The sequence below is a fragment of the Epinephelus fuscoguttatus genome, linkage group LG14, assembly GCF_011397635.1.
Source record: "Epinephelus fuscoguttatus linkage group LG14, E.fuscoguttatus.final_Chr_v1".
In the NCBI taxonomy this organism is placed as follows: domain Eukaryota; kingdom Metazoa; phylum Chordata; class Actinopteri; order Perciformes; family Serranidae; genus Epinephelus; species Epinephelus fuscoguttatus.
In genome coordinates, this window is record NC_064765.1 from 10,660,717 (window position 1) to 10,683,661 (window position 22,945).

Genomic DNA, 22,945 nt, shown 5'->3' on the forward strand with positions numbered 1-22,945 from the left:
TAATTGTACACTTCTCAATTCAGAAATATATATTCCTGTGAAGTAAGACATAAATTAACAACACAGCTGAATAATTCCCCCAATTTTGCATTGGACCCTTTGGACCAACGTAATTTTTCATATCTTGTCCAAGCCAGAAAAAAATGCATATCAAATAATGGCACAGTAGGATTTCCTATGATTATATGGGCATGCTTTCTAAAGAAAACTGATGTTTAACACAAATATAATTTTCTCTCTCACCTCCAGGATACACTCCAGCTCAACTCCTTTACTGTGTGCCTGTTTGAGGATGCTCTGAGCCTCAGCCAGCGTCTCCTCCAGGGCCTGACTCTCTTTAGGAAGCATCAGAGCACTGATTTTTCTGAAGTACGTTTCTGTTAGAATCATATGGGACTCCAGACCCTGAAAGAACTCCTATAACACAGAATCAGACATATCAGTTATTTTCCTCTCAGTAGTGTTTCTCCAGCATTACAAGCTTTGTGTTAATGTTTCACACTGCTGATGATAAATATTCATTAAGCCTTTCTAGCTGAACAGAGCTCCCATGTCGACCAAACCTTATGTTTGTCCAGGTGATTTTGGACCTCCTCCACAGAGCTGGCAACAATCCTCTGATCGGCAGCCATCTTGTCTTTAGCTGTGTCCACCAGGTCGGTCAGGTCCTGTAGAGCACGCTCGTACTGCTCCTTCAGAGCCATGTTCTGGTTCAGCCCACTGCGCCGGGAACCCACCGTCATCACCAGCTCCTCATAGGAATCCTGCGAACACACGAAGAATTTAAATAAGTAAAACCTATAATGAGCAGCTTTAACTGCATGGTTTTCAGACTGAACAGTGAGAGCTGTCAGTCGTGTACATCACCTGGAGTTTAAGTATTTTGTTTGTTGATATCTGATCCGCCTGTAGTGATGCTCCTCTGGTTTTGAGCTCTGTAATCCTCTGTTCAAAGTCTTTCAGGCTCTCCTCTGCACTGGCAATAACCTGAGATAAATGACATTCACAATCATTTTTTGTTTTCTGTGAGTTTTGATGGGAGATAAGCGGTGTGTGTGTGTGCATGTCTATGCCAAAGCTTGCATCACCTCCAGTTGTTTAGAGGCTGGTCTGTCCATGGCTCCAGCTAAGGCCTGTAGGATCTGGCACTTGGTCTCAATTAAAGCAGTTTGGAGAAGCTGCAGCTCAGTCTGTGTTAGGAAAAAAAGTTATTTATAGAACATTTATATTAAGGTGTATTGAGTTATTCTAAGCATAATACTATACATATATGCCTATACAGACAGTTCCATGTACGTATGTTTTGCAATTGTGATAAGTTAAAGGTGGAGTCAGTGATTCTGGAGAAAGACTGTTGATATTTAAATTCAACACCCCAACAAATGCACCCCTCCTCTCAGTGCTCCTTGAGAAGCTCCGCCCCCCCCAAAATCATGGATGACAAAGATACCAAAAAAGCAATATGGCAATATCGCAGAATCAAAGACTGCGTATTAAGACGGATGGCATGAGAGCTCCCAAAAACTGAGGTGAAAACGTCTTAATCGCCCCCTGGTGGCTGGCTGTGATATAGGTCGTAAACCACAACCCCTCTATGTTAGCAGATGGGACATGGGCTGAGCTAAAGAATCCTGTACACTACACATCAAATAAATGGGTTCTGTTACTTTAGGAAGTTGTTATCATGCTGGTTTTTTTTTGGTTGTACTTGGTTATCTGATGCTATATGAAGTGATCAGTGGGTTTCGATTGGGTCAGGTGCGACGTGGGCGGAAACTCGATACTGCAGCTCCACTTCTGTCCAGTCTCTGGCTCCAAATGACGTCACCAGTGCAAGATGGCGCTGCCTGCATCCGGGATATTTTGGCTTCATTTTAGTAGAGTGGGAGGAAGTGGAGACATGTCGCCAATCTTAAAATACAGTCATTGGGCGGAATCCGGTTGTCTGCTGCTGCTGAGGGTAAGTTAGCCTCAATGAGTAATCTTACACAGGCAGTGATGTGTAATTCCAAGGGAAAGTAGGAGAGGTCTGTCACTGGTACAATATTTTTATACCAAATTGGCAAGGTAATAACTCCAGTGTTATTTTAGCTTCCATACTATTATTGTATAACTCCATTCCTCATGGGTGAGGACTTGGAGGAAGAAGATGAGCTGGCAGGAGCAGAGGAAGAGGCAGACATTTTCTCCTTTTTGGCTGCAGCCATCTCTCTTCTTGACAATGTGCTGTGGAGTGCAGCACAATAGCATGTGCCAGATTTACCGTCCCTCTCGCTCCCACAGCCTTTCTCTTTATACAAGCCTTGCCTTTCCCCTGTCCTGTGCACAAGCATGAATGGCCCCTGTTGCTGATTGGCTGGAGTCATGCTGTGTGGCTCAGTCTGAGCCATTTTATTTGTTTTACATTTACAGAGCCAGGGCTGTGTATGACCACCAGCACACACAGAACTGACAGCTAGTTGACCATGAGGAGATATTCACTGAATGTGACAAAAAATTTACTGTATTATTAACGTTAAACTGCACCTTTGTCAAATAGACAGAAACATTTCCTCAACAATTATTAGCTCTGCAAATCTGACTATAATAGCCAGTGTTTTGGTTTTATCATGGACTTTCATCAAGGAAAAAAAAACATGAAAGTCCCTTGAAAAACAAAAAAATATCAAACAAACCTGGTAGGCTGTGAGCTCATGTGTTCTAGCCCTCATCCGGTCACAGCGTTGCCCCAGAGCGCAACCCAAAGCTCCTAATCTCTCTTTCAGGCAGTCGAGATTGTCCTCCAGCAGCGATCGGTCCTCTTGTCTCATTCCTGAAGACCCAGCTAGCAGAGCCTGGCTGAGCTTCACCTCCTCTGTGACGTGCCTCACATCGTTCTCAAGAGTCTGGAGGAAATAGAAAAGACAGTTCGGGAAAATTTTAAGAAATATTAACTGCAAAGAGAAAAGACTTCATCTAGAGAGTAGACAAACTGCAACTTTGATCATCAGTTTTGAATCCCAGAGATCCCATATTTACTGCTATTACCCATCAAAATGTAACAATTCCTAGGTCATAGGTATCACCAGACTCATGTGATCTACTATTTAAAACCCTCTACAATAAATAAAAAAAGCTACATAAATACGTCTAATTGTACCTCCTGCTTTTGCAGTTGGGTCTCTGCGTTTTCAGCCAGCAGCACTGAGCCAGAGAAGACGTTGTTCTCCACACCATCCAGCCAGGAGGAGGTGGATGACACAGCTGTGTAGAGCTGCTGTTCCATCTGCGCCACCTGTGCCTCACCGCCACCAGGCTATGTACACACACGAGTGTTGCAAATTCCAGTTGACACAGGTAGAACAATGAAACTGATTCAAATGTACAATAATGTAACAGACATACCTGAGTGGTCATGTCCTCTATTGTTTGTCTGAAGGTGTCATACAGAGTATTCAGGGAGGATTTGTCTGTCTGTGTGTCTCCTTTGAACAGTGATCCAGCTGTTGTCACACGAGAAGCTCTGGAGTATACCTGGAAAAAAAAAGCTCCCTGGCTTTAAAATTTGATAACATCAGGAACAACATCAATGTACTTTATTTCTACTGCTACTTTATGCTAAAAAAATAACCCAACAGGGTTTGTACCGGCTGTTTGTGGTCTTGCTCGAGGGTTTTCTGCAGCAGCTGCAGTTTAGTTTTGAGCTCGAGTCTCAGGCTCTCCCATTTCTGCCTCATCTGCTCTCGAGCAGCCTGAGATTCCCTCTCAACCAAAGCTGCTGGGGAAAATGGCTCTGTTGTACTGCACAGTGACAGAGACATGACTTAATTAATGTTGTTTGTTAACATCTTACTATTTGATTGGAGATGTAGCTGTGTGTAAAATACCTGGCACTGCTGGGTGAGGCCTGCTGAATGAGGATCTCTTCTCCTCTGCTAGCAACTGACTTAAGCAACTTTTTCTGTTCTGCAAGCTGCTCCTCCAGTTCCTACAAAGCAAACATGTAAAAACGTTAAAGTGGATTTTGTATGATATAATGCAGACATTTCAAGAAACAGTTTTAACACAGCCGAATTACTGTGGCCACAACAAATCATTTAGGAAGGATATTTCAATGTTATCAGTGACCTTGGGCAGTCCCCTGTATTGCCATGAAGACTGAGTACTAAAACCAGAAAACCAAAAAGTATGTGAGTGACAATGTACCCTCTGTCTCTGCAGACTGTCCTGGTGTTGTTGGGAACGTGTGGTCCGGGCCTGGGCCAGCCAGTCCTGCACACTAGGACTCTGAGAGAGGCTGGAGTCTGATTCACTGTCCTCCTGCTCCTGCAGAGAGCCCTGTGGGACCAGACAAGGTATTATAAAATGTCTGAGAAACACAAAATAGCAAGGAGGAAAGATAGATATTCAGGACAAACTTTTGATATACTCTTAGCTGGTCTTGCATCTTCTGTTATGCTTTGCCAGTAGATATTTAACAAATGGACTGGAGACTTGGGTCAGGTCAGGCTACTGTATCATAATGCTCTCATAAATATGGTGGTGCAAGTCAAAGTCCATAAATGTTCTTTATGGTGTAGTTAGAAAGAAAATATCACGTGATGTTGGGAAATACCCATAGTGGGGACTGAGCCCAGTATCATGTGACATTGTGAGTCCAGCAACAGATGCACACACGTAGGTGTATGTCAGCACTGAAAGCATGTAGCTCACCTGGATGTTACTCTGCTTGTCTTGTAGCATCCTCTGCAGCTCCAACAGGCTGCCCTTCAACATGCATAGCTTCCTGGCCAACAGCTCGGCCTCCTCTCTGTTCTCCGTCCGGCCCTCCAGCAGCAGGTTCTCACTGTGCATGGACAGCTCTGACAGGGCCAGCACCTTCTCTTCAATCTCCAGCAGCATGTTCTGCAGCAGCAGGAGGAGAGAGGCCAGCTCAAACATGGTGTCTCCCCACCGACAGCAGCTCCTCTCTCTCTCTACACAACAGACCCTCCAGACAAACAGGGGGCCACGGTCTGGCTGAACCCCCCTACACCAGCAGCGTTCCCCAGCCACAGGACAGGGAGAGCTCTCCCTCTGCTCTCATCCTTGGCCCACCTCTCCAGCCTCGCCTCCTGTGCAACATATTACCACTAATCCTTCACGCTCCATGCATACGTGCTCATGCGCAAATTTAAAAGCAACTCTCGTGTGCCAAACACCATTATAAGTCCAGACCAGTTAATGATGCCCATTAGTGAACGTTGCTCCAAAGTGTGAAGATACATTTGTTTTCTAATAGCATTGCCACTACTCTGCTATCGATAGCTTCAGCAGGTCTTTCTAAGGCAGAGAGTAACTCCCTCCCTCCCCGATCTCTAGGATTCACCTACTTGGATATTCTAGCAGCTTTATCACCAACACCAATCCTGGCAGTGGGATCTATTAATCGTCTGAAAGCCACAACCCCTGACTACTCAGCCCTACTCTGCTAACAGGCCCTGTCAAACAGAGACATCTGCATAATCTGCTTAAGACTAGTGCAACAGTAGCTTAGGAGCCCAGCCATCTGAATGCCCCTCTAACTCCTGTAAAGCTCTTGTTTACCCACTGAGAGCTTCCTGCCCCTCTGGGATGATTCATATGTGACAAGGCAAAAAAAATATCGAAGTATAAGACAGGTGTAAATAATCTACTGGCATATTTGAAGACAGATATTTGAACACCTAGAAATCAGTGTCTGACAATTTGCTATGACATGCATATTAATTACATAAAGTAACCTCATATTAATATTCATATATGTATTCATATAATAATTCCAATTAACATGTTTGCAGCCAGTGCTCTGAATGAACAGCAGGGGGAGCTCTTACCTGACATTCAGCAAGCTGATCCTCCATATCACTCTCCTCTACAGGTTTAGGTTCAAGGATGAAGGTTACAGCGCTGCGCATTCTGGTCAGCCACAGGTCCAACTCATCTGCCTGGTTGAGATAGCGCTGTATAGCCTGTCCCTGCTGTTGACCCTCCAGACGGTCACTTATGCGTTCCTGTGGCAGAGAATATCACGTTTTACTCATCACATCAATCTATGAACAATACAGTGATAAAATGTCATATATCAATAAAGTGCAAATGTTAGCTACTCTTTGTAGCAATGATCTTCACAAAAACTACCTCCAATAGCTGCTGTTTCCCCGAGGCCTTCATGTGGATGGTGGCCATCCTCTCAGCTAGAACAGCGAGGGATGAGTGCATGGCCAGCTGGTCGGCCATGTCTGAGTCCACAGCATCAGAGGCCAGGTCCTCAGTGAAGCTCATCTGCAGCCTGTCAATTTCCTCCTGCACATTCTGAATTTCTTTTATCAGACCCTGGAATGATAGAGCATTGTTACAGAGGCTGCATGCGGCATATTTACTGACTATTTACATTTCTGTGTTGGTCAAAGGGAATAATTATCTTTTTGATATGCAGTATGTAGATAGGTAGATATGCACATATGTAGATATGGCACATCAACTACCAAATTTTGATATTAGAGACCGAGCAATCTAGCTAGCTAAAGTAGTTTGTTGGAGCTGGTGGAACAGTGATGTAACATTGAGACAAAGGATATTTTACTGTAAGCTGTGTGAACAAAGTGACAAGAGAGGCCTAAAATATATCATTAGTACATATACCACTTATTGTAAAGGTCTGACATCTCCCTACCCTGTCAATCAGTGACTGTGTAATAGAGATGGACGACATGACAGCTCCCTGAACGTGAAGCCAAAACATCTTGATCGCCCCCTGATGGCTGGCTGCAATATAGGTCTTAAACTTGCCCCCTGCATGTTAGCAGACGGAACATGGGCCAAACTAAAAGATCAAGTATTATACATGTTCAAAAAATGTTTCCCAAAGATGGTTTCTGACATTTTAGGTAGTTTAAGTAAGTTTAAGTGTTCATTTTTCTTATAAGTTTGGTTTTAATTAGTGATTTAATACCATAACCTCATGTTAACAGCTGTGTGTGTCAATCGGTGTGCTCGAAATCAATGGTGCTGCTTGTGAATAGGTGGGGCAAGTGTATAGGCAGGAACTAGATACCACGACTCTACTTCTTGATTGCCAATGCACAAACTCTGGCTCCAAATGATGTCATCAGCGCAAAATGGCAGCGCCTGCATCCTGGATATTTTAGCTTTATTTTTGTACAGTGGGAGGAAGTGGAGATGCGTTGCCCATCTTTATACGAAGTCTATGCTGTCAATGTAAAAGCCCTCTTTCCATCAAAACTTTTCCACTCCTTTACTGTGCTGTAATGACTCACCTCATGTGCTCTAACGTGGCTATCTGGGCTTTTATCCGCCTCCAGAGGCTCACTCAGTTTGGCTTCCAGAGCCTCCATTTTAGAGGAGATTGACTGGAGTGAACCCTGGTAATGCTGCTGCTTTTCCAGAGCTTCATACAGAGATCTCTGCTTCTCGCTGATCTGTTAGAAGACCAATCGGGTAATGTAAAAGTGCTAATCCTGAAACACAATCAATAAGCTACGAAGATGACATCTTGTATAATTCACATACCACATTCTTTAATGTCTCCCAGGAGCGCTGCAAGTCATCTAAGTTGGCCACAGACTCAAACGTCGGGTCGTATAATTCTTGGATTGGAGCTCTCGTGAGCGTTCCTCTTCCCACCTAAAATAACATTCAAACAGTGCCATCAGCAGTAAAGACAAATTAGTTATGAAACAGATGGCAACCTTCTTCTATAAAGCCCCTAATTCACTGTTAGGCATGATGAGCTTGCGGGTGCAGGCAGAGAATAGATATGGATTATTACTCCCTTTGGTTTGTTTTCGCCTTCTCTCATTTATTAATCGAGACTGCTTTGTTTAATTTGACAGTTAACAGGAAAGATTACAACAAAATTGGAAAAAGGTTATTAAAAAAGAAAGACGAGATAGAAACCACACAGTTCACAAGTAATTTGTTGAATGACTGAGAAAAAAGCTATGAAGAGGAAGAGGGAAAGCAGATACCTTGGTTACAGTGGCTTCAGTGTAAGTGATGGGAGAAGGAGAGCGACAGACAGGAGGAGAAGAGACCTCACTGTTAGTGCCCTCCTCCCCAGACTCCTCAGTTACAGGAGACAGGAGGGTGTGACAGCGGCCAGCCGTCATCTGACACGCCATGCAAGAAACATTAACAGAAGAGCACACATGCAAGGTGGATTGGGAGAGATTAATCATAGGCAATGTGTTTTTTTGATAAAAGTGGCGCAGTGCACCTTTCAAAAACACATATTTCACAAGCAAAGAGGTGTCATTAGTAAGATTAAAGACTCTTATGAACTCTTTAAGCTTATGCCAGAAATAGCAGAATGAGTGTATTAAGTAGCCAGTGCCATCACCAACAATGCAAACAGCTTTGTCAGCTCCAGCATGTTATGTGATATATCATGTTCTCTTACCATGACGGCTTGTGCTGAAGATTTCTTTGATTTCTCTCCATCCATCTCCTGCAGCCCTTCAGGCAGCCCCTCCACATCGCTCACTGTCAGCAGCATGGTGGCGTGCTTGGCCTTCACTGCCAGCATCTTGCATTTTGAGTTTAGTGAGGCGATCTGCTCTTGGTAACCTTTGATCTTCTGGGCCAGTTCCTATTCAGAGTTACAAAATGTGCAGCTTATTATGCAGGTATGAGGAAATTTCACCTCTCGTAAAGTAGTATAGAGAACATTATAAATACAATTGAGGATTGCACTGATGCCTAATCTTTCGATGTTCAATTTACATGTTAAGTTTTGTTTGAATCCCTCTAAATTTACAGACACATGCAAGCAGGTCCCACTTTATTTGTTTATTTTAATGTATCGTACTTCATGGTGAAGGATCTGAGCCTGCAGCTCCTGGATGTTGTTTGTGGGGATGGGTCGGTCCTGAATGACACGGTGTGCCTCCTCTATCAGCCCCTGTAGGTCTCTCACCTCCTGTTCATACTGCTCGTACTGCACCACTGCCTCCTAGATAAAAAACGAAATTGCTTTGTTACTGTTGCATGAACATCTTAAACCTCCCTTTTTCTGCAGAATTTAAAAAGAGTACACTCCTCCACAGACATCACACATTGCATATTGTGTAGGAATGCAGGACAATATGATGTTACTGTGCTGCAGTGATAGTGCCCCCTACTGTACCTGCAGGATGTTGCATTGCTGAATGGCCACGTGCTGCAACTGACTGGCCTCTTGCTGCAGACGCAGCGCTGTGCGACAGATGGCGAGGTTAGGCATCACCTCCTCTGGGACCCGCAGAGCGCTCTGACACAGCTGCACTGCCTGCACCTGCTGCTTGAAGCTCTCCATATCTGCCAACAGACGCTGCACGAGACAAGGAAAGTTTATATTGTGTTAAACTGTTAACAAGCGATAATGTGCAAAGTAAGCATTCAAAGCGCTCTCTGAAAAATTACAGGCCATATCATGGATTATTTTAACATGGTGTGGTTACCTGTCTCTGAGCCAGCTGTTCTTTGAGACTCTGGCGCGCCAACTCTGGTGAGGTCAGTGTGGCTTGGACCTGCTCCAGAGCAACATGTAGGGCCTTAACTTCATACTCCAGGGCTTCCATACTCTGAGGACGTATCATACATGACTCAGTTATACAGTGTATTTAGCACTGTAATGTATGGGTTAAAAGTACCAATACTCCCTCTGGGAAATTCTACTAGTCAAATATAATTACAACAGGAAGAAAAGGCAATTAGTAAATGTTGCACACAAAGTAATAGATAAGAGTTTTTCTCTGTACCTTATCTGCATCCTCCAAGCTCTGCAGCCGTGTCTTGATGCATTGCTGAAGCTCCTCAGTGTGCCGACTCAGTTCACAAACCTGCTGGCTCATAGACTCGACCTGCAGCACCTCAGACAGAAGATCCACTTTTTCTGCCATTGATTCCAGGTCTCCATGGAGCTCCCGAGACTCACGAAGGACAGCCTAAAGTACAAGGCAACAGGGCAATGAATGAAAGGCATGTTTGGTGTGATCTTCTGGTGGGATTCCCTGCAACACGTGTCCTTCATGAAATGTATGCATGAACTTTGTGTGGATAGGCTAATCCAGCTCAAACCATGTCCATTCATTTACATCTATTCTTTTCTAAATATTATGGAGGAGAGTGGAGGTAGAGAGCCCGATAACACTTATTAAAAAGCCCAAATGTCTGTTGTTGAATATCACAATAAAACCCATGAGGATGCGTGTCTTGACCCCCAACTCACCTGGTACATTCGTATTTGCTCCTGCAGATGAACAGAGGAGTTCCAGATGATGTTCGCTCTCACCAGGCTCTTGGCTTTCTCTGACCACCTCACAATGAAGTCCAGCATCTCATTATATTCATCTAAATAGCAGACAGCCTGAGGAGCCAAGACAACAGAGAGGCCAAATGGTTAAAGCACAACACAAATGGAATAAAGTAAGCTTACCTCAGTAACTGCACTACAATGTTTGTAAGTATCTGTCTTGTTTACATACATTATTTATATGATTTATTTTTATGAATATTGATTTGTTTTGTATTAACACTTAGAGGGAACTATGTTTCCGTTCCATGTTGTGCAGGGACACATTTAGCTGTGACAATTTCCAAGAAGAAATGTAAAACAGGAAACGTTTTATACACTGCTTAAAGGTTTACGAGTTTAATAGCTGATACTGCATATTTGTACATTTCAGTGATGGATTTGATGATGATAAAGTGGACTAAAGTGCAATTAAGACAGTAACAGAAGAACCACAGTGTTGTGTATTTCCTTGAGGAAGTAACATGCATTTAACATGCACTATTTATTGGAGACCAGAAAAAGCAAACCTTTTTGAGCCAGTTGTTCCTGCAGTCTGCTAGCCGTGTTGTGTGGTGATGCATCTCTGAGAGCTTGCTGATGGCGTCACTAAGCTGTTTGGCCAGCAGGGGGTTTCTGCGGCCAAACTCTTGTACAGAAGCATCCAGTTCTGCGAGGGTGCGACCACAACTGTCCAGGTCTTCAGCCAGGCTCTGAGAAAAGAAATTTAACTTTCTTTACATCCTGACATCTAGTAGGCTCGGAGGATAGTAAAGCCTCAGCATTTCTTAAGAACAAACTGAAATAAGTTAACCCACCTTGACCTCTTCTTTGGCGTGATCAACATCAGGAGATTTTTCCTTGAATTTAGCAGAGATCGCTTTGAGTTTCTCAGAGATGTCGTGGATTCTAGAGCTGAAGTCCTCTTTTATTTCTCTGGTTTTCTGAATTTCTCTCTCTTTTGAAAGAACCTAGAACATATTGAGAAACATCAACAAATGCCACATGACTAAATCCTTAACATACTGTAGGTGTTCCCTATATGGAAGTTACAGTACCTGATCCTCAATGGCACCCAATGCAAGTGAAACCTCAGCCAGCTGCATGGAGATCTCAGAGGGCAGTATAGTGTAGAGGTCCAGGTACTTGCTCTGTTGCTGCTCTGCTAATTTATCCACATTCTGACGATAATTGATCACCTCTCCATGTACAATCTAGGAAAAGAGGACCAATTACAGCTCTCTCAGATATAATACTAACTAAATAGCAATGTTTTGGGGTCGACTGCAACATCAGAAAGATTCTACTTTTTTTTTTTTTAAATGTACGATATATACCTCAAGCTCCTGCAGCAGAGAATCAATGTCTGGTGTGGGATTGAGGAGAAGCTCCCTGGTCTCCTGAATCCAGGCTTTTACAACGCTAAGCTCCTTCTCGACCTCCTCTCTGTCCCTCAGCTCCTGAGCTGTTTGAGCCCGCTTGGTCCTGGACTGCGTCAGGAGGCTTTTTGGGCAAAGAGAAAAATTAGTTTACTGAAATTCTGAACAGCAAAATATAGTTAATTTGATTTCAATATAGCAGAGAATTTTTTTTTAAAAATCGAAATAATGTGACACTTTGCTTTTAATCTATTTTAATTTATACATTAAAACATTGCCACTGATCAGACTTTTTCTTAACCACGTTATAGGTTTATCATCTCACTACCTTTCCATCTGGTCTTGTACAGCTCTGATCTCCTTCAGACTGGGCAGCTCGTCTTGTTCAGTTGTTGGTGAAGGCACTTCAACATCGTGCAGCAGGCTAAGAGCGTACTGGCGCAGGAGTGTGAGGGAGGAGAGCTCCCTCTCCAAGTCTTGGCTCAGCAGGTCATGCTGGTCCAGCAGAGACTGCAGGGTTGCTTTGGAGGCCTTCTCCACGGCACTATCAGGGAACCGACTTTGGAGCTCATCAGAGACTGCTCTCAACTTCACCATCTGTACAAAATGGTCAGGAAGATTCAGCTGCAGGTAAAATAATTCACTTTATTATGAATTCCATATTTTTCCACATTGTGTATTTGTGTACCTTCTCTCTAAAAGTCCTCCAATCCTGTGCTGTGTCCTCAAGTACTCTCTCTCGTCCCCGTGCCACGCTTCGTAGTCTTGTCCAACGCTGCCAAACGGTGGTCATGGAGCGACTAATGGTGGCCTTGCTGGCATCACTCCCCACCAGCTCCAGCTGGGCAGCTTGCTCCTCCAAACCACTCAACTTTTCTTGGAAGCCATTCACCAGTGAGACAAGGGACTGAAAAATTAAGAGCAAATTAATTAGCTAATTGCACAGCATTCACAGAAGCTCCACCCATTCTTTTTTGTATGTTAAATGCCTCTCAGGCCTTTTTGGCCTCATATACCCGATGACTGCACAGCTTATCTTCAGCCTCTTGACTTGTGGCTGCCTTTGCAGTGGAAAATTCAGTCAGCTTCTTTTCAGCCTCATTCATAAGCTCAATGACAGTCTGCCTCGCCTCCTGGTATGTCTTCCACTGAGCCACACAGCTACAAAAAACAGAATATATCAGTGGATAAAATGCTGTTATTAACAACATTTATGTATTGTCACAGAATATCACACCATCACTCTTGTGTTCTCACAACCTTTGAAGGACGTCCTGGTGACACTGGAGCTGATCTCGGACCTCCATGCCTCTCTGCTTGGCTGACTCCACGCTCACACGGAGCTGCTCTTTAGCTGTGGGGTTGACCAAGTTCTCCAGCTGAGGCAGCAGAGTCTGCAGCTCCTCCAAGTGGATGAGGAACTCCTGCTCTGTGGCCATGATGTCGCCCTGTTGCCGCAGACACTCCTCATAGTTCTCCACGTCCACTCCCAGGCTAGCTTGCTGCAGGAAGGACACGGCATCCTCCAGCCACTCACAGGCTGACTGCATCCTGAAGTGGTACTTCTGGCACAACCCCAGGGCGTCCTCCAGAGTAATCTTCACAAAAGGAAATCAACATTTTAATATTTAAGAATAAAAATACAGATTTCTGCAAAAAGACAATAAAGACAATTTTTAGATACTTCACTCCAAATGACAAATCAAATATTGTCCTACCTGTTTGGAACTCAGTGCTTTCTGAACATCCGCCTGCAGCTTTGCCATTTCTTCAAGGCTTGTATCTACGTGTGGTGGGACGAGCTCATTTGCGCTAGTGTACTCCTGTTTCTCTCTGCTACTCAGAGCCGCCACTATCCTTAGTCTCGACTGTACTTCCTCCTGCATGATCTGCTGCTTTCTGATCTCCTCCTGCACCTTCTCCACCCTCACGTCAACAATCACTGCACAGCCCAGGTCATCCCTGACCTGCTGCAACCAGTCCAGTGTCCTTTTCATCTCTGTCTCAAAGTCTTTACTTTGGACAAACCTGTTCTCACACTCTTCAATCAGATCACCTACTGCAGCCTGCAAAGACCGCAGCTCCTCTTGCCACAGAACCACCTGCTCCTTGGAGGCATCGTGGGCTGCTTGCTCCACACGGGGTGCGAGAGAGTCCATCTGCTCCATGAGCCTTGACAAGTGAGAGCTGGCACTCTGGAGACTCCCCGCCAGAGCATGGTAGTTCTTCAGCCTCTCCTCAGCTGACTGAGCCTCTGCATTCACTTTTACCAGCTGCTCTTTTGTGGCCTTTAACTCAGAGTCAACCTGCATAGCCATCGCTTTGTGGTCCTCAAATGACTCCAAGGTTTCATCCAAGTGCTCTACTTTCTGTTCAACCAGCCTCTTTAGGCCGTTGTACAGGCTCACAAGCTGGGTCATTTCCTCTGGGCGCCATGGTTGACCTGTGCTACGAAATCCCTCTTTCTTCTGGTTCAGTTCACTCACAGCTAGACCCAGGTTGCTCAGGTCTGCCTGGATTCCTTTGTAATCACTCTGCAAACTGAGAACCTCTTCTGTTTGCAGCCCTACAGGCTGTGTACCCAGCTTATTGAACTGCTCCTCGAGCTCTTTCAGTGCTTTATGAGTGACATCTATGAAAGACGTGTACTCATTCCTCGTGAGAATGGCCTGCTGGATTTTCTCCTGTTTTTCTTTGGCTAATGCTAATATACTGTTATATTGCTGTGGGAGTGTGTTGAGTTTTTCATCCAAATAGCAGTGGTCTACTTCATTCAGACTGGGCAATATTTCCTGGCCAGCTCGTTGTACAATCAAGAGAAGATTCTCATATTCGATTGCCTGCTCGACTATCTGTTGATACTTCAGAAGCTGCGCCTCCAATTCAGCATCTCCAACCATCAGATTGATTTCTGGGAAGGTGACTATATCAGCTTGTTTTATCCACAGACATATTTTCTCTAAATCAGTCTTGAAATATTTTCTGGAAACAAGCACTTTTTCAAGCTCCTGGAGTTTCTGACCACATCTATGTAACGTTTTGTCAAAGATGTTTTGTAACTCCTGCAACTTTGTGAGGATCTCATTCCTTTCCTCCTCACTGGCATCCCTCATCAAGTCCCTCCCCTGAGACCACAGTGATGTCAGCTCGCTCTGATAGGCTTTCAGGCTGCTTTGAATGTTCCTGCATGTTCTGACCTGCTTGGCCAAGTCATCAGGTAACAAAGCGATGTACTCCTCAGCCTGGGCCTTTTTCTCATTCTGCTGGACCCAGGAAATAGACTGACTGACAGCCATCAGGAACTGTGTCCTCTCTGTGAAAGCCTTGCTGAGGTGTTTTCTGCGCTGCACAACCTTCACACTCAGAGATTCCACTTCAGATTGAGTGTCGGCAATGAGCTGCTGGAGTCGTTGCCGTTCACTGAGTCCCAGGCGGGCCAGCACCCTGTCAGCGTCAGCCATGGCCTGTGCCAGCAGGAGCTGCTTGGCTTCTAACTCACTGCAGATGCTCAGGTGGTCAAACAGGAAGCTCTGAGCCAGCTCTGGAGGAGGACTCATTTTCATTGCCTCAGACAGGGCAGGCTGCTGCTCCTCGGCCCAGTCCCGAGCCTCCCTCAGACGGGCCTCCACTTGGCCCATATCTTCCAGGGTCACCACTGAGTCCTGGATTTTCCTCTCAATCAGGTTTTGCATCTGAGACCATCGCTGCTCAAAGTGGCTGATCTGCTCTTTTACCAGCTCCTTGTCGTCTAAGTTCAGATGTTGGATGACTTTTTGTTTCTGTTCCTTCAGGTCCTCAAGAGTGCCTTTTTGTTCTTCTAGGGTTACTGCAAGCTTCCGTAATGCCTCCAAATGCTGAGATGAACTTTCAGCATCCGTTCTGTAACACCAACAAAACATTAAAAAATGAATTTACACAAATGTTATGTGGAAATATGACAAAATAAAGATTTTTGTTTTGTTCTAGAGATCTGAAATTCAACTTGGAAAGAATGTTAAAAATTAGTTCCCAAGGTGATGGCAAGGGCCTGAGGTCAGTATTATGTCATACACAATAATGAAATTTGTAGAAAGAATTACAACCATGACGAGGACATTGACAATAAGCAGCACAACTGCTATTTTTCTGCAGCCTAACACAAAATTAATTGGCTTTGGTCCTGTCAGGAGATTATTAGAATCAGTACAAAGCAGTATGTGATGACTAATTTTGCTGTATCCTTGATGTGCAAACACACCTGGCCAGATTGTCCCACTCTTTGGACACCTGTTCAAACAGCGCCTCCACTGCAGTGATACAGTCATGGTATTCTTTAGATCTCTGTAGGTCCTCCTCTCTCTGGCTCTGCAGCTTGTTGGCCTGGTGACAGAGCTCCAGCCAGGAATGGCCCAGACGGTCGAGCTCTGCATGTTCTGGAGAGTCCTGGCCACCAGTCAATCTGCTCACAGTCTCTGTCATCTTGGTCAGGATGCTCTGTTTAGACTGCAGTTGTTGGCTGCAATCCTGTGTGATAAGCAGTATATTGGATGGTAAGCACAAATTCAACAATAAGCAGATCTCTCTTTAATCCTTTCTCAGCTCGAGCCAAAGTATTATTAGATAATAACAAAATCACAGACAAAATTATGTTGAGAGTCACTGTACTGTATAGTTAAGGTAAAAAACACACATAGACATGATGGGGATGATTAAGAAAGAGCTCCTCTCTGTGTGCCTTGTCAAGGGATGAATGATACTGCTCCCTACCTTGGCTTGTGACAGCATGTTTTGAGCTATCTTGGTCTCCAACTCTGCAGGTCGTCTGGAGAGGCTGAGGAGCTGCTGCTCCATATCCTGGAACAGGCCGGTCAGGTCTTGCTTCTGTTCCTTGATCTCCCGCCAGCCCTCTGAGAGCTCCTGTGCACTGGACATCCTTTCCTCTATCTGCAGAAACACATTTATACCTTCCCACAGTCAATACTTGAAGAACTGAATGTATATTATTAAAAACCCCACATTCTACACCACTCAAGATGAACAGCTGCAATCACACTGCTGCTTGTATAATACTGACTGATAAATTAATATTTTAATTAATATAATGATGTGTCAATATTGCATCAAAAATTATATCGTAATTATGAATCTCTAATTATCATAGATGAATAAAATATGTCTTTTATGTTGTACAATGGACAAAGAAGTGACTACTGACCGTGAGTTTGACCTGCTGGACCTGTGCAGCTGTTACTCTCACAGCATCATCAGAGAGGTCACACACAGAGCACACCAGGTCCAGGTAGGTGCTGGCCTGCTCCTGAAGGGCCCTGTAGTGCTTCACCTGTGTGTGCAAAAGTAATTGATTAAAATAGATTACAGAAAAATAACTTCTCACCACCACTGGCAAAATTGCACAGTGTTAGTTACCTGCTTCAGAGCTTCCTGCAGACCAGATGGTCCCTGGTCGTTGAGCTGAAGCTCCTCCTGCACTGTGGAGAGCCAGGTCTGGCTCTGCTGCAGAGTGTCCTGATGGTTAACGTGTTTCTGCAGCTCCCGGTCCAGACTCTGGTACACCTGTTGAACAAGGTGAGGTAAGACCTTAACTAACTTTTTTTATTTTTGAAAACTATCAAATGTAGAGGTTTCCCAAAAGATATAAGATCATTGCAGTCTTGTATTACTCACACGTTGGGCAGTGCTGCAGATGGCAGAGTAGCTATCTCTGGTTCCCTGCTGGTGAGCCTGGACTTGTTGACTAATCTTTGCTTGAACTTGGTCTGTACAGCTGGCTACGAGACCTTCTCCTTTCTGCTTCAAGCTGGTGAGTCGCTCTTCAAAACTGGCTATCTCCTCCATTATTGCCTGAAAAAAGAACAGTTAGGTGTTTTAAGGTTACCACATCTAAGAGAGGAGATGAGTCACAGCTATGGAATTGAAAAAATCACACAGAATAGCTTGAAAGCACATTGGAGGGTATTACAATGGATTGACTATGATTCAGAGTTTATTCCAAAGAGAACAGATATGAACAGATTTAAAACTTGGGAAAGGGGATCTGCGATATATTTGGAGCTCAGGACCAATCACGACTTTTACAGATACTTACAATGGAGATATTATTTAGATCAAACAATAAAGAGGGAAAATACAGGTGGGCTGTACATAGAAATGATCAAAAATGTATCCCAGCATATGAAGCAGATTTGGGTAGGAAGTTGGTGTCAAAACTATGAGTGTGGAAAATTCAAAAGGAAAAACATGTATGGGGTCGATGCACAGTATCTAGAAATCAGTCCTGTCAGGTAATTTTATATCTACCATGATTAACTTTATTTTATTTTTCATGTTTAAAAAAAGTATAGGAGATGATAAAATGTTTCCTGGATATAAGGTTGGCTTTCTCGAGAAAAGAAAACAAAAAACCCCAAAGAAAATACAGATTACCAAAATGAATCCATGCAAACTCAAAGTTTTTTGAAGTCATGTATTAATATAAACTGCGTGTCTAATATTGCAGTAAAAATTGTGATTTTTTTTAAGGACAGTATAGTCATGGTCACCTTGTGTCGGGCAAGTTGCTGAGTTGCCATCTCCATACCACTGGTCTGCATGGAGTCTGAGGTGACCAGTCTACTGGACATCTGTAAGAGCCACTTCTCAACCTCTTGCAGTTCACTGTTGTAATCCTCGTGCTCCTTCACCCACTCCACAAGGTTCTGGACGTGTGTCTGAAACACAACACAGCAAACCTCAGAGATTCATCTAGTTGTTCGACATGTAATCATTAAATTAAAAAGTTGGTTTCATTTAATCTGATTCCTCACACAATGCAGTAAAAAAAAACCCATTAATAATTAGTAGAAGCTATGGTTTCTTGACTCAGATTTCTCCCGTAAGCCGCCATCTGTCATATAATGCTCATACCTTAGCTGCTAAGCAGAGATCTTGGTAGTCAGCCTGCAGCTTTTTCATGTTGTCACTTATAGTGGGGTCATGAACTGTATCAAGCAGGGCTTCTCCCTTCTCAAAGACAGATTTCACTGCTGATTCATGAGACTGCACTGTTTGCTGGATCGTCTGTGTATACGAAAAGAGAGCAAAATATTGCAGATAAAGTTGTTTAGTTTATTTACAATGTATTTCCACAAGACAAAAATTATTAACCAGTGTTACAGTACCTTGTACTTTGCTAGCTGAGCCTTCTTCTGATAGAGTTCAGCTTTAGGCTCCACACTTGATGCTAAAAGGTTCTTGGTCTCCATCACCCATTGGGCCTGGGACTTGTATTTATCCATGAAGTCTTTAGAGAGTGAGATACATTTCTCGAGGGAGCTATGCTCTGTCCGCAGAGCTTCCATCAACTCTTGTAGCTGGAAGAGGCGGCTGTCCACCTCCTCCTTCAGCTGCTCTGCTTCGGGCTCCTCCAGGAATGCCATGGCTCGCTCTGTCTTTTCTCTCATTGTCTTCAGGTAAGAGTGACCCTGCTCCATGTCTGCCTGAAGAGCCTAAATGGTACATGAGATGGTGTTATTAAGTCTTAAACAGATATCAAATTTTTGAGTCTGGTAATGCTGGCATTTCAACTGATAACATTTCTTAGAAACTGAGCAATAGTTTGTCAGGCTAGAGTATTTATGTACATTTTATTGGAGGTCAAACATGATGAATGGTCTTTACAGAGTAGTTAATAATATAGAAGAAAGCATGCGTTCTATGTTAGAGAAACTACCTCTAGTTTTTTCATCTTTCTCTCCATAGCAAAGCGGTCCACTACATCAACACTGATAGCCACAGTGCTGAAGTTATTCTGAGCTGCGCTGAGCCAGTCTGAGAAGGTGTTGAAGACACACTGAGCCTCTTCAATGGAGGACACCTCCTCCTGGAGCTGTTTGATTGTCTCCTGCAACATAAAGGAAACAACAGAGTCATGGGTGTACGCCAAAAATGTACAGGTTAAAGAATCCATTTCAAAGGTCTCAATGCATTCATTAACAAGTAGTGTGTGTTTTATATAGGTATATATATATAATTCACAGTTATGTATTACTGCGATACTGTGTGCTGTGTTCAAAGAGATGTTACCAGTAAATGCAGAAGCAGGACGTGATAGCGGGCAGTAATCTGGGTGGCTCTGGAACTGATCCGGCTGCTAATATGAGTCTCATCCAGGACCTGCTGAGCCAAGAGACTGAGGCCCTCCATCTCCTCTTGGTAAACCAGCACTTCCTCCTGCCAGCTCTGATCAAATGAGGACCATTAGATATTTCTGAGCAACACTTTATGCAATTAAAGTCCAATAGAATCATTAGACAGAAATCCTGAGAGTGCAAATTAGAAATACCCGCAACTATGTACGAGCATGCATACACACATTCATCATGCATTCACACAAACACAACTTCACACATATCACTATTCCAATAATTCCTCCTTCCTTTCGCTTTATTGTTTGGGCAGGTACAGAGCGAATTACAGTTGAGCTGCTGGTCGCAGCTAAAAACGACACTGCTTCAAATTCAAGTTATCTTGTTGCGAGACCAATCATTTGATTCTGATGGGGCTGAAGTGACCTGCACTGATTTAAAGTCAGTGTTGTCACAGCAACTGGAACAGCACTGAAAGCTATGCATAATTATGCAGACTTGTACAACGGTGCAAAACATTCCCATGTGCACAGCTTCTGTTCATGTAACACTAACCTTTATTAGCTGGAGTTGAGCGTCCTTGGTGGTGCGGTCAGACCGCCGGTGGCTTCGCAGTTGTGCTTTGGTCTCCATGCCCTTTAGCCAGCTGTCGAGGCGCTGAAACTTCTGCTCCATCTGCCGGAGTTTGGCCAGAGCACTGTTGAGCTGAGCTCGGGTGTCCGCCAGCCGGGCCTGGTACAGCCTCCACTCCTGCTGCAGAGTCTCCAGCGCTCGGTCTTCGATCTGAGGCAGGCCCCAGGGAATGACCAGCTCTCGACTGACCAGCAGGGTGTTGAGCAGAGCTTGGCCCTCTGTGCAGTGCAGCTGCAGCTCCTGTAGTTAAACAGATGTGTTTGAGCACTTTCAGCTCTCTGAACTTGTAGAAAACATACCAACTGAATACATGTATGTACAGTAGTAGCAGTACTAGTTGTAGTAATAGTATTTCATGTTCCATTGATTTACAACATCCCCCACTGAGAATTTTCAGACCTGTAGCTTTTGCAGAGTCTCCTCCAGCATATCAACATCACCCTCCAGTTGGGTGTAGCAGCCAAGTTTCTCTTGTTCTTGTTCCAGCCAGTCCTCAAATGCTTGGAGGCCCCGCTGATACTCCTGGTGGGCTCTCACCAGCTCCTCTGCTTTGCCTACTGCTCTCTGAGAAAACAATGAAGAAAAGGATTTCAGTCGTAATGTGGGAGCTAACTAATTTGCACTTCGTCTTTGACATCTTTGTGGATATGAGGCCATTGCTTTGACATTTTTACAATTCATTCAATTCCCTGGATTTTCTACTGATGAATTCTTTCAGACACTTTTTTGTAAACTGCTCACTTTTATTATTATTTTTAAACAGCATCACAAAGACAAATGATCTAATACTAAAACTGAAATAGATTTCAAATAAGCTCATTCTGCACATTCTGCTTTCATTACCATGGCATTGTCTTTGATGGTGTTATAGCGCTCCTGCAGATCTTGGAGCTCCAGTTGAGTGACATAGTTCTCAGAGATACTGACACTCTTTGCAGTGATGGTGTCCAGCAGGGTGCTGTGACTGAGCACTTCCTCATACAGCAACTGAAACAACGGAGGTTCACTATTATTAGACTGAATGTTTCTGGTTTATGTCTGCTGTAGTAAAATGGCTCATGGGGCTTTAAACCAGACACTGCTCATTTTCATGAAAGTTTGAAATTCCAAAGTATTCTGTATTTGTAAGTCTTAATGAACTTCAGTCTACAGTAAGATACGACTGCAGTACCTTGGCTTTGCTCAGATTAGCAGTCTTGTCTCTCATCTCTGGGCACTGTTTGTCAGTGGGGTCTAGACTCTCCTCCACACGCTCCACCCAAGCCACAAACTGGCGGACATCCTCCTGGTAACTGGTCCACTGAGACAGGGAACCCTCCAGCTGACTGTTGATTGAAAAGAGAACAAAGTCAGTCAGTGATGTGGTAGATGTAGCAATATCAGAAATACAGGATCTGGCAAAAATAGTCACAGCAGCACTGAGACACTGTGTACACTTGGCGCTTTTTACAGTTAAAAGTTTGGGAAAAACCTTTTGTGAACACTACTGTTGCTGTGAAACTACCAAAGAGTTGTTCAAAACACATTCTTAAAGAAGCATTTCTCTGCCTGAAAGACGTACTCTTCATAAAACTAGCCTGTCTATACAGTATAAAGATGCAAATAGTTTTGAAATCAGTGCAACATGACCAGAGAAAACAGAGACAAAGGGCTGTGGCATTTGCTTTTGCTCAAGATGTAGAAAACCCACAAGTTCCAGAATGCACTGCACCGGACCAATACATGCTTCAGCTACACATAATAGCCACATAATTATGAAACAAATCTGGTTGAAAATCCTTTAAGTATTTCTTTAAGCAGTGTCTGTTGTGGCAAAGAACTAACCTTTTGCACTGGATTGAGGCGGAGAGCAGAGCATCCCAGGAATCCTTTAACTCCTGTATTTGTTTCTGGAGTACAGGCACTCCGTCAGCTGAGGTGTTTCTCTGCACCGACTCTCCTCTTGTGATCAGCATCTTCAGCTGGATCTCCTTCTCCTGACGAGCAGTCAGCAAGGCCTGTTGAAACAATGATATGTGCGTTTAATACACTCCTATAATGTGTATTCAAATTATAAACTGAAATCTGAAAACTGCCTGTGATTTTTTTTATACCTCCAGCTTGATCATCCTGCTATCAAGAACATTTTTGTCAGCAGTGGGGGCACAGTAAGTCTGCAGCATGTGGCTGGTGTCGGCCACCCAGTTCTGCAGCTCCTTCAGTCCTTGGGAGAAAAGCTGGTGCTCAGTGGCGATTCGGTCGATCCGTGATGCCTTCTCCTGCAGATCCACAAAGCAGCACACAACCAGAAAGTGACTACTATCGGTTTCAGAAAGTGAATTCACAGCTCAACCTGATTATTTTACATGCAGAGTCTTTGATGACTAATAAAGATTTAGTACAAAAAGATAAAGAAAATTAGCTTGCATACTCTGTGTATAAAGACTTACAGTAACAAAAGAAAGAAATTAGTGTTTAATCATGGTGAGTTAGTACCTTCACTGTTTTTCACTGTAAAATAACATTAAGTCAGAGCTCGA

The 22,945-nt window shown here is 43.8% G+C and overlaps 1 protein-coding gene across 11 annotated transcripts in view; it reads right to left on the reverse strand.

The window, feature by feature from the left end:
- The window catches only part of syne1b (spectrin repeat containing, nuclear envelope 1b), a 100,166-nt gene that overhangs the window by 23,379 nt on the left and 53,842 nt on the right, over positions 1 to 22,945 (reverse strand). For 10 of the 11 annotated variants that reach the window (XM_049595234.1, XM_049595236.1, XM_049595243.1 and 7 more), the window contains 47 exons: positions 22,520 to 22,684; positions 22,251 to 22,423; positions 21,598 to 21,751; positions 21,270 to 21,413; positions 20,826 to 20,990; positions 20,349 to 20,666; positions 19,732 to 19,887; positions 19,379 to 19,549; positions 18,828 to 19,154; positions 18,574 to 18,726; positions 18,210 to 18,377; positions 17,335 to 17,511; positions 17,077 to 17,223; positions 16,865 to 16,990; positions 16,417 to 16,593; positions 15,908 to 16,173; positions 13,389 to 15,549; positions 12,931 to 13,268; positions 12,687 to 12,831; positions 12,359 to 12,577; positions 11,999 to 12,267; positions 11,629 to 11,794; positions 11,350 to 11,505; positions 11,110 to 11,262; positions 10,822 to 11,004; positions 10,229 to 10,366; positions 9,759 to 9,944; positions 9,459 to 9,581; positions 9,146 to 9,328; positions 8,828 to 8,971; positions 8,420 to 8,608; positions 7,989 to 8,129; positions 7,531 to 7,644; positions 7,278 to 7,439; positions 6,139 to 6,333; positions 5,835 to 6,011; positions 4,693 to 4,884; positions 4,186 to 4,317; positions 3,867 to 3,967; positions 3,627 to 3,780; positions 3,385 to 3,513; positions 3,140 to 3,295; positions 2,676 to 2,885; positions 1,089 to 1,190; positions 868 to 987; positions 564 to 764; positions 244 to 417 (listed from right to left, as the gene is read on the reverse strand). In XM_049595234.1, coding sequence (XP_049451191.1) covers positions 244 to 417; positions 564 to 764; positions 868 to 987; positions 1,089 to 1,190; positions 2,676 to 2,885; positions 3,140 to 3,295; positions 3,385 to 3,513; positions 3,627 to 3,780; positions 3,867 to 3,967; positions 4,186 to 4,317; positions 4,693 to 4,884; positions 5,835 to 6,011; positions 6,139 to 6,333; positions 7,278 to 7,439; positions 7,531 to 7,644; positions 7,989 to 8,129; positions 8,420 to 8,608; positions 8,828 to 8,971; positions 9,146 to 9,328; positions 9,459 to 9,581; positions 9,759 to 9,944; positions 10,229 to 10,366; positions 10,822 to 11,004; positions 11,110 to 11,262; positions 11,350 to 11,505; positions 11,629 to 11,794; positions 11,999 to 12,267; positions 12,359 to 12,577; positions 12,687 to 12,831; positions 12,931 to 13,268; positions 13,389 to 15,549; positions 15,908 to 16,173; positions 16,417 to 16,593; positions 16,865 to 16,990; positions 17,077 to 17,223; positions 17,335 to 17,511; positions 18,210 to 18,377; positions 18,574 to 18,726; positions 18,828 to 19,154; positions 19,379 to 19,549; positions 19,732 to 19,887; positions 20,349 to 20,666; positions 20,826 to 20,990; positions 21,270 to 21,413; positions 21,598 to 21,751; positions 22,251 to 22,423; positions 22,520 to 22,684 — 10,200 coding nt within the window. The remainder of the gene's footprint in view (positions 1 to 243; positions 418 to 563; positions 765 to 867; positions 988 to 1,088; positions 1,191 to 2,675; positions 2,886 to 3,139; positions 3,296 to 3,384; positions 3,514 to 3,626; positions 3,781 to 3,866; positions 3,968 to 4,185; positions 4,318 to 4,692; positions 4,885 to 5,834; positions 6,012 to 6,138; positions 6,334 to 7,277; positions 7,440 to 7,530; positions 7,645 to 7,988; positions 8,130 to 8,419; positions 8,609 to 8,827; positions 8,972 to 9,145; positions 9,329 to 9,458; positions 9,582 to 9,758; positions 9,945 to 10,228; positions 10,367 to 10,821; positions 11,005 to 11,109; positions 11,263 to 11,349; positions 11,506 to 11,628; positions 11,795 to 11,998; positions 12,268 to 12,358; positions 12,578 to 12,686; positions 12,832 to 12,930; positions 13,269 to 13,388; positions 15,550 to 15,907; positions 16,174 to 16,416; positions 16,594 to 16,864; positions 16,991 to 17,076; positions 17,224 to 17,334; positions 17,512 to 18,209; positions 18,378 to 18,573; positions 18,727 to 18,827; positions 19,155 to 19,378; positions 19,550 to 19,731; positions 19,888 to 20,348; positions 20,667 to 20,825; positions 20,991 to 21,269; positions 21,414 to 21,597; positions 21,752 to 22,250; positions 22,424 to 22,519; positions 22,685 to 22,945) is intronic. The other variant, XM_049595238.1, reaches the window with a different exon arrangement.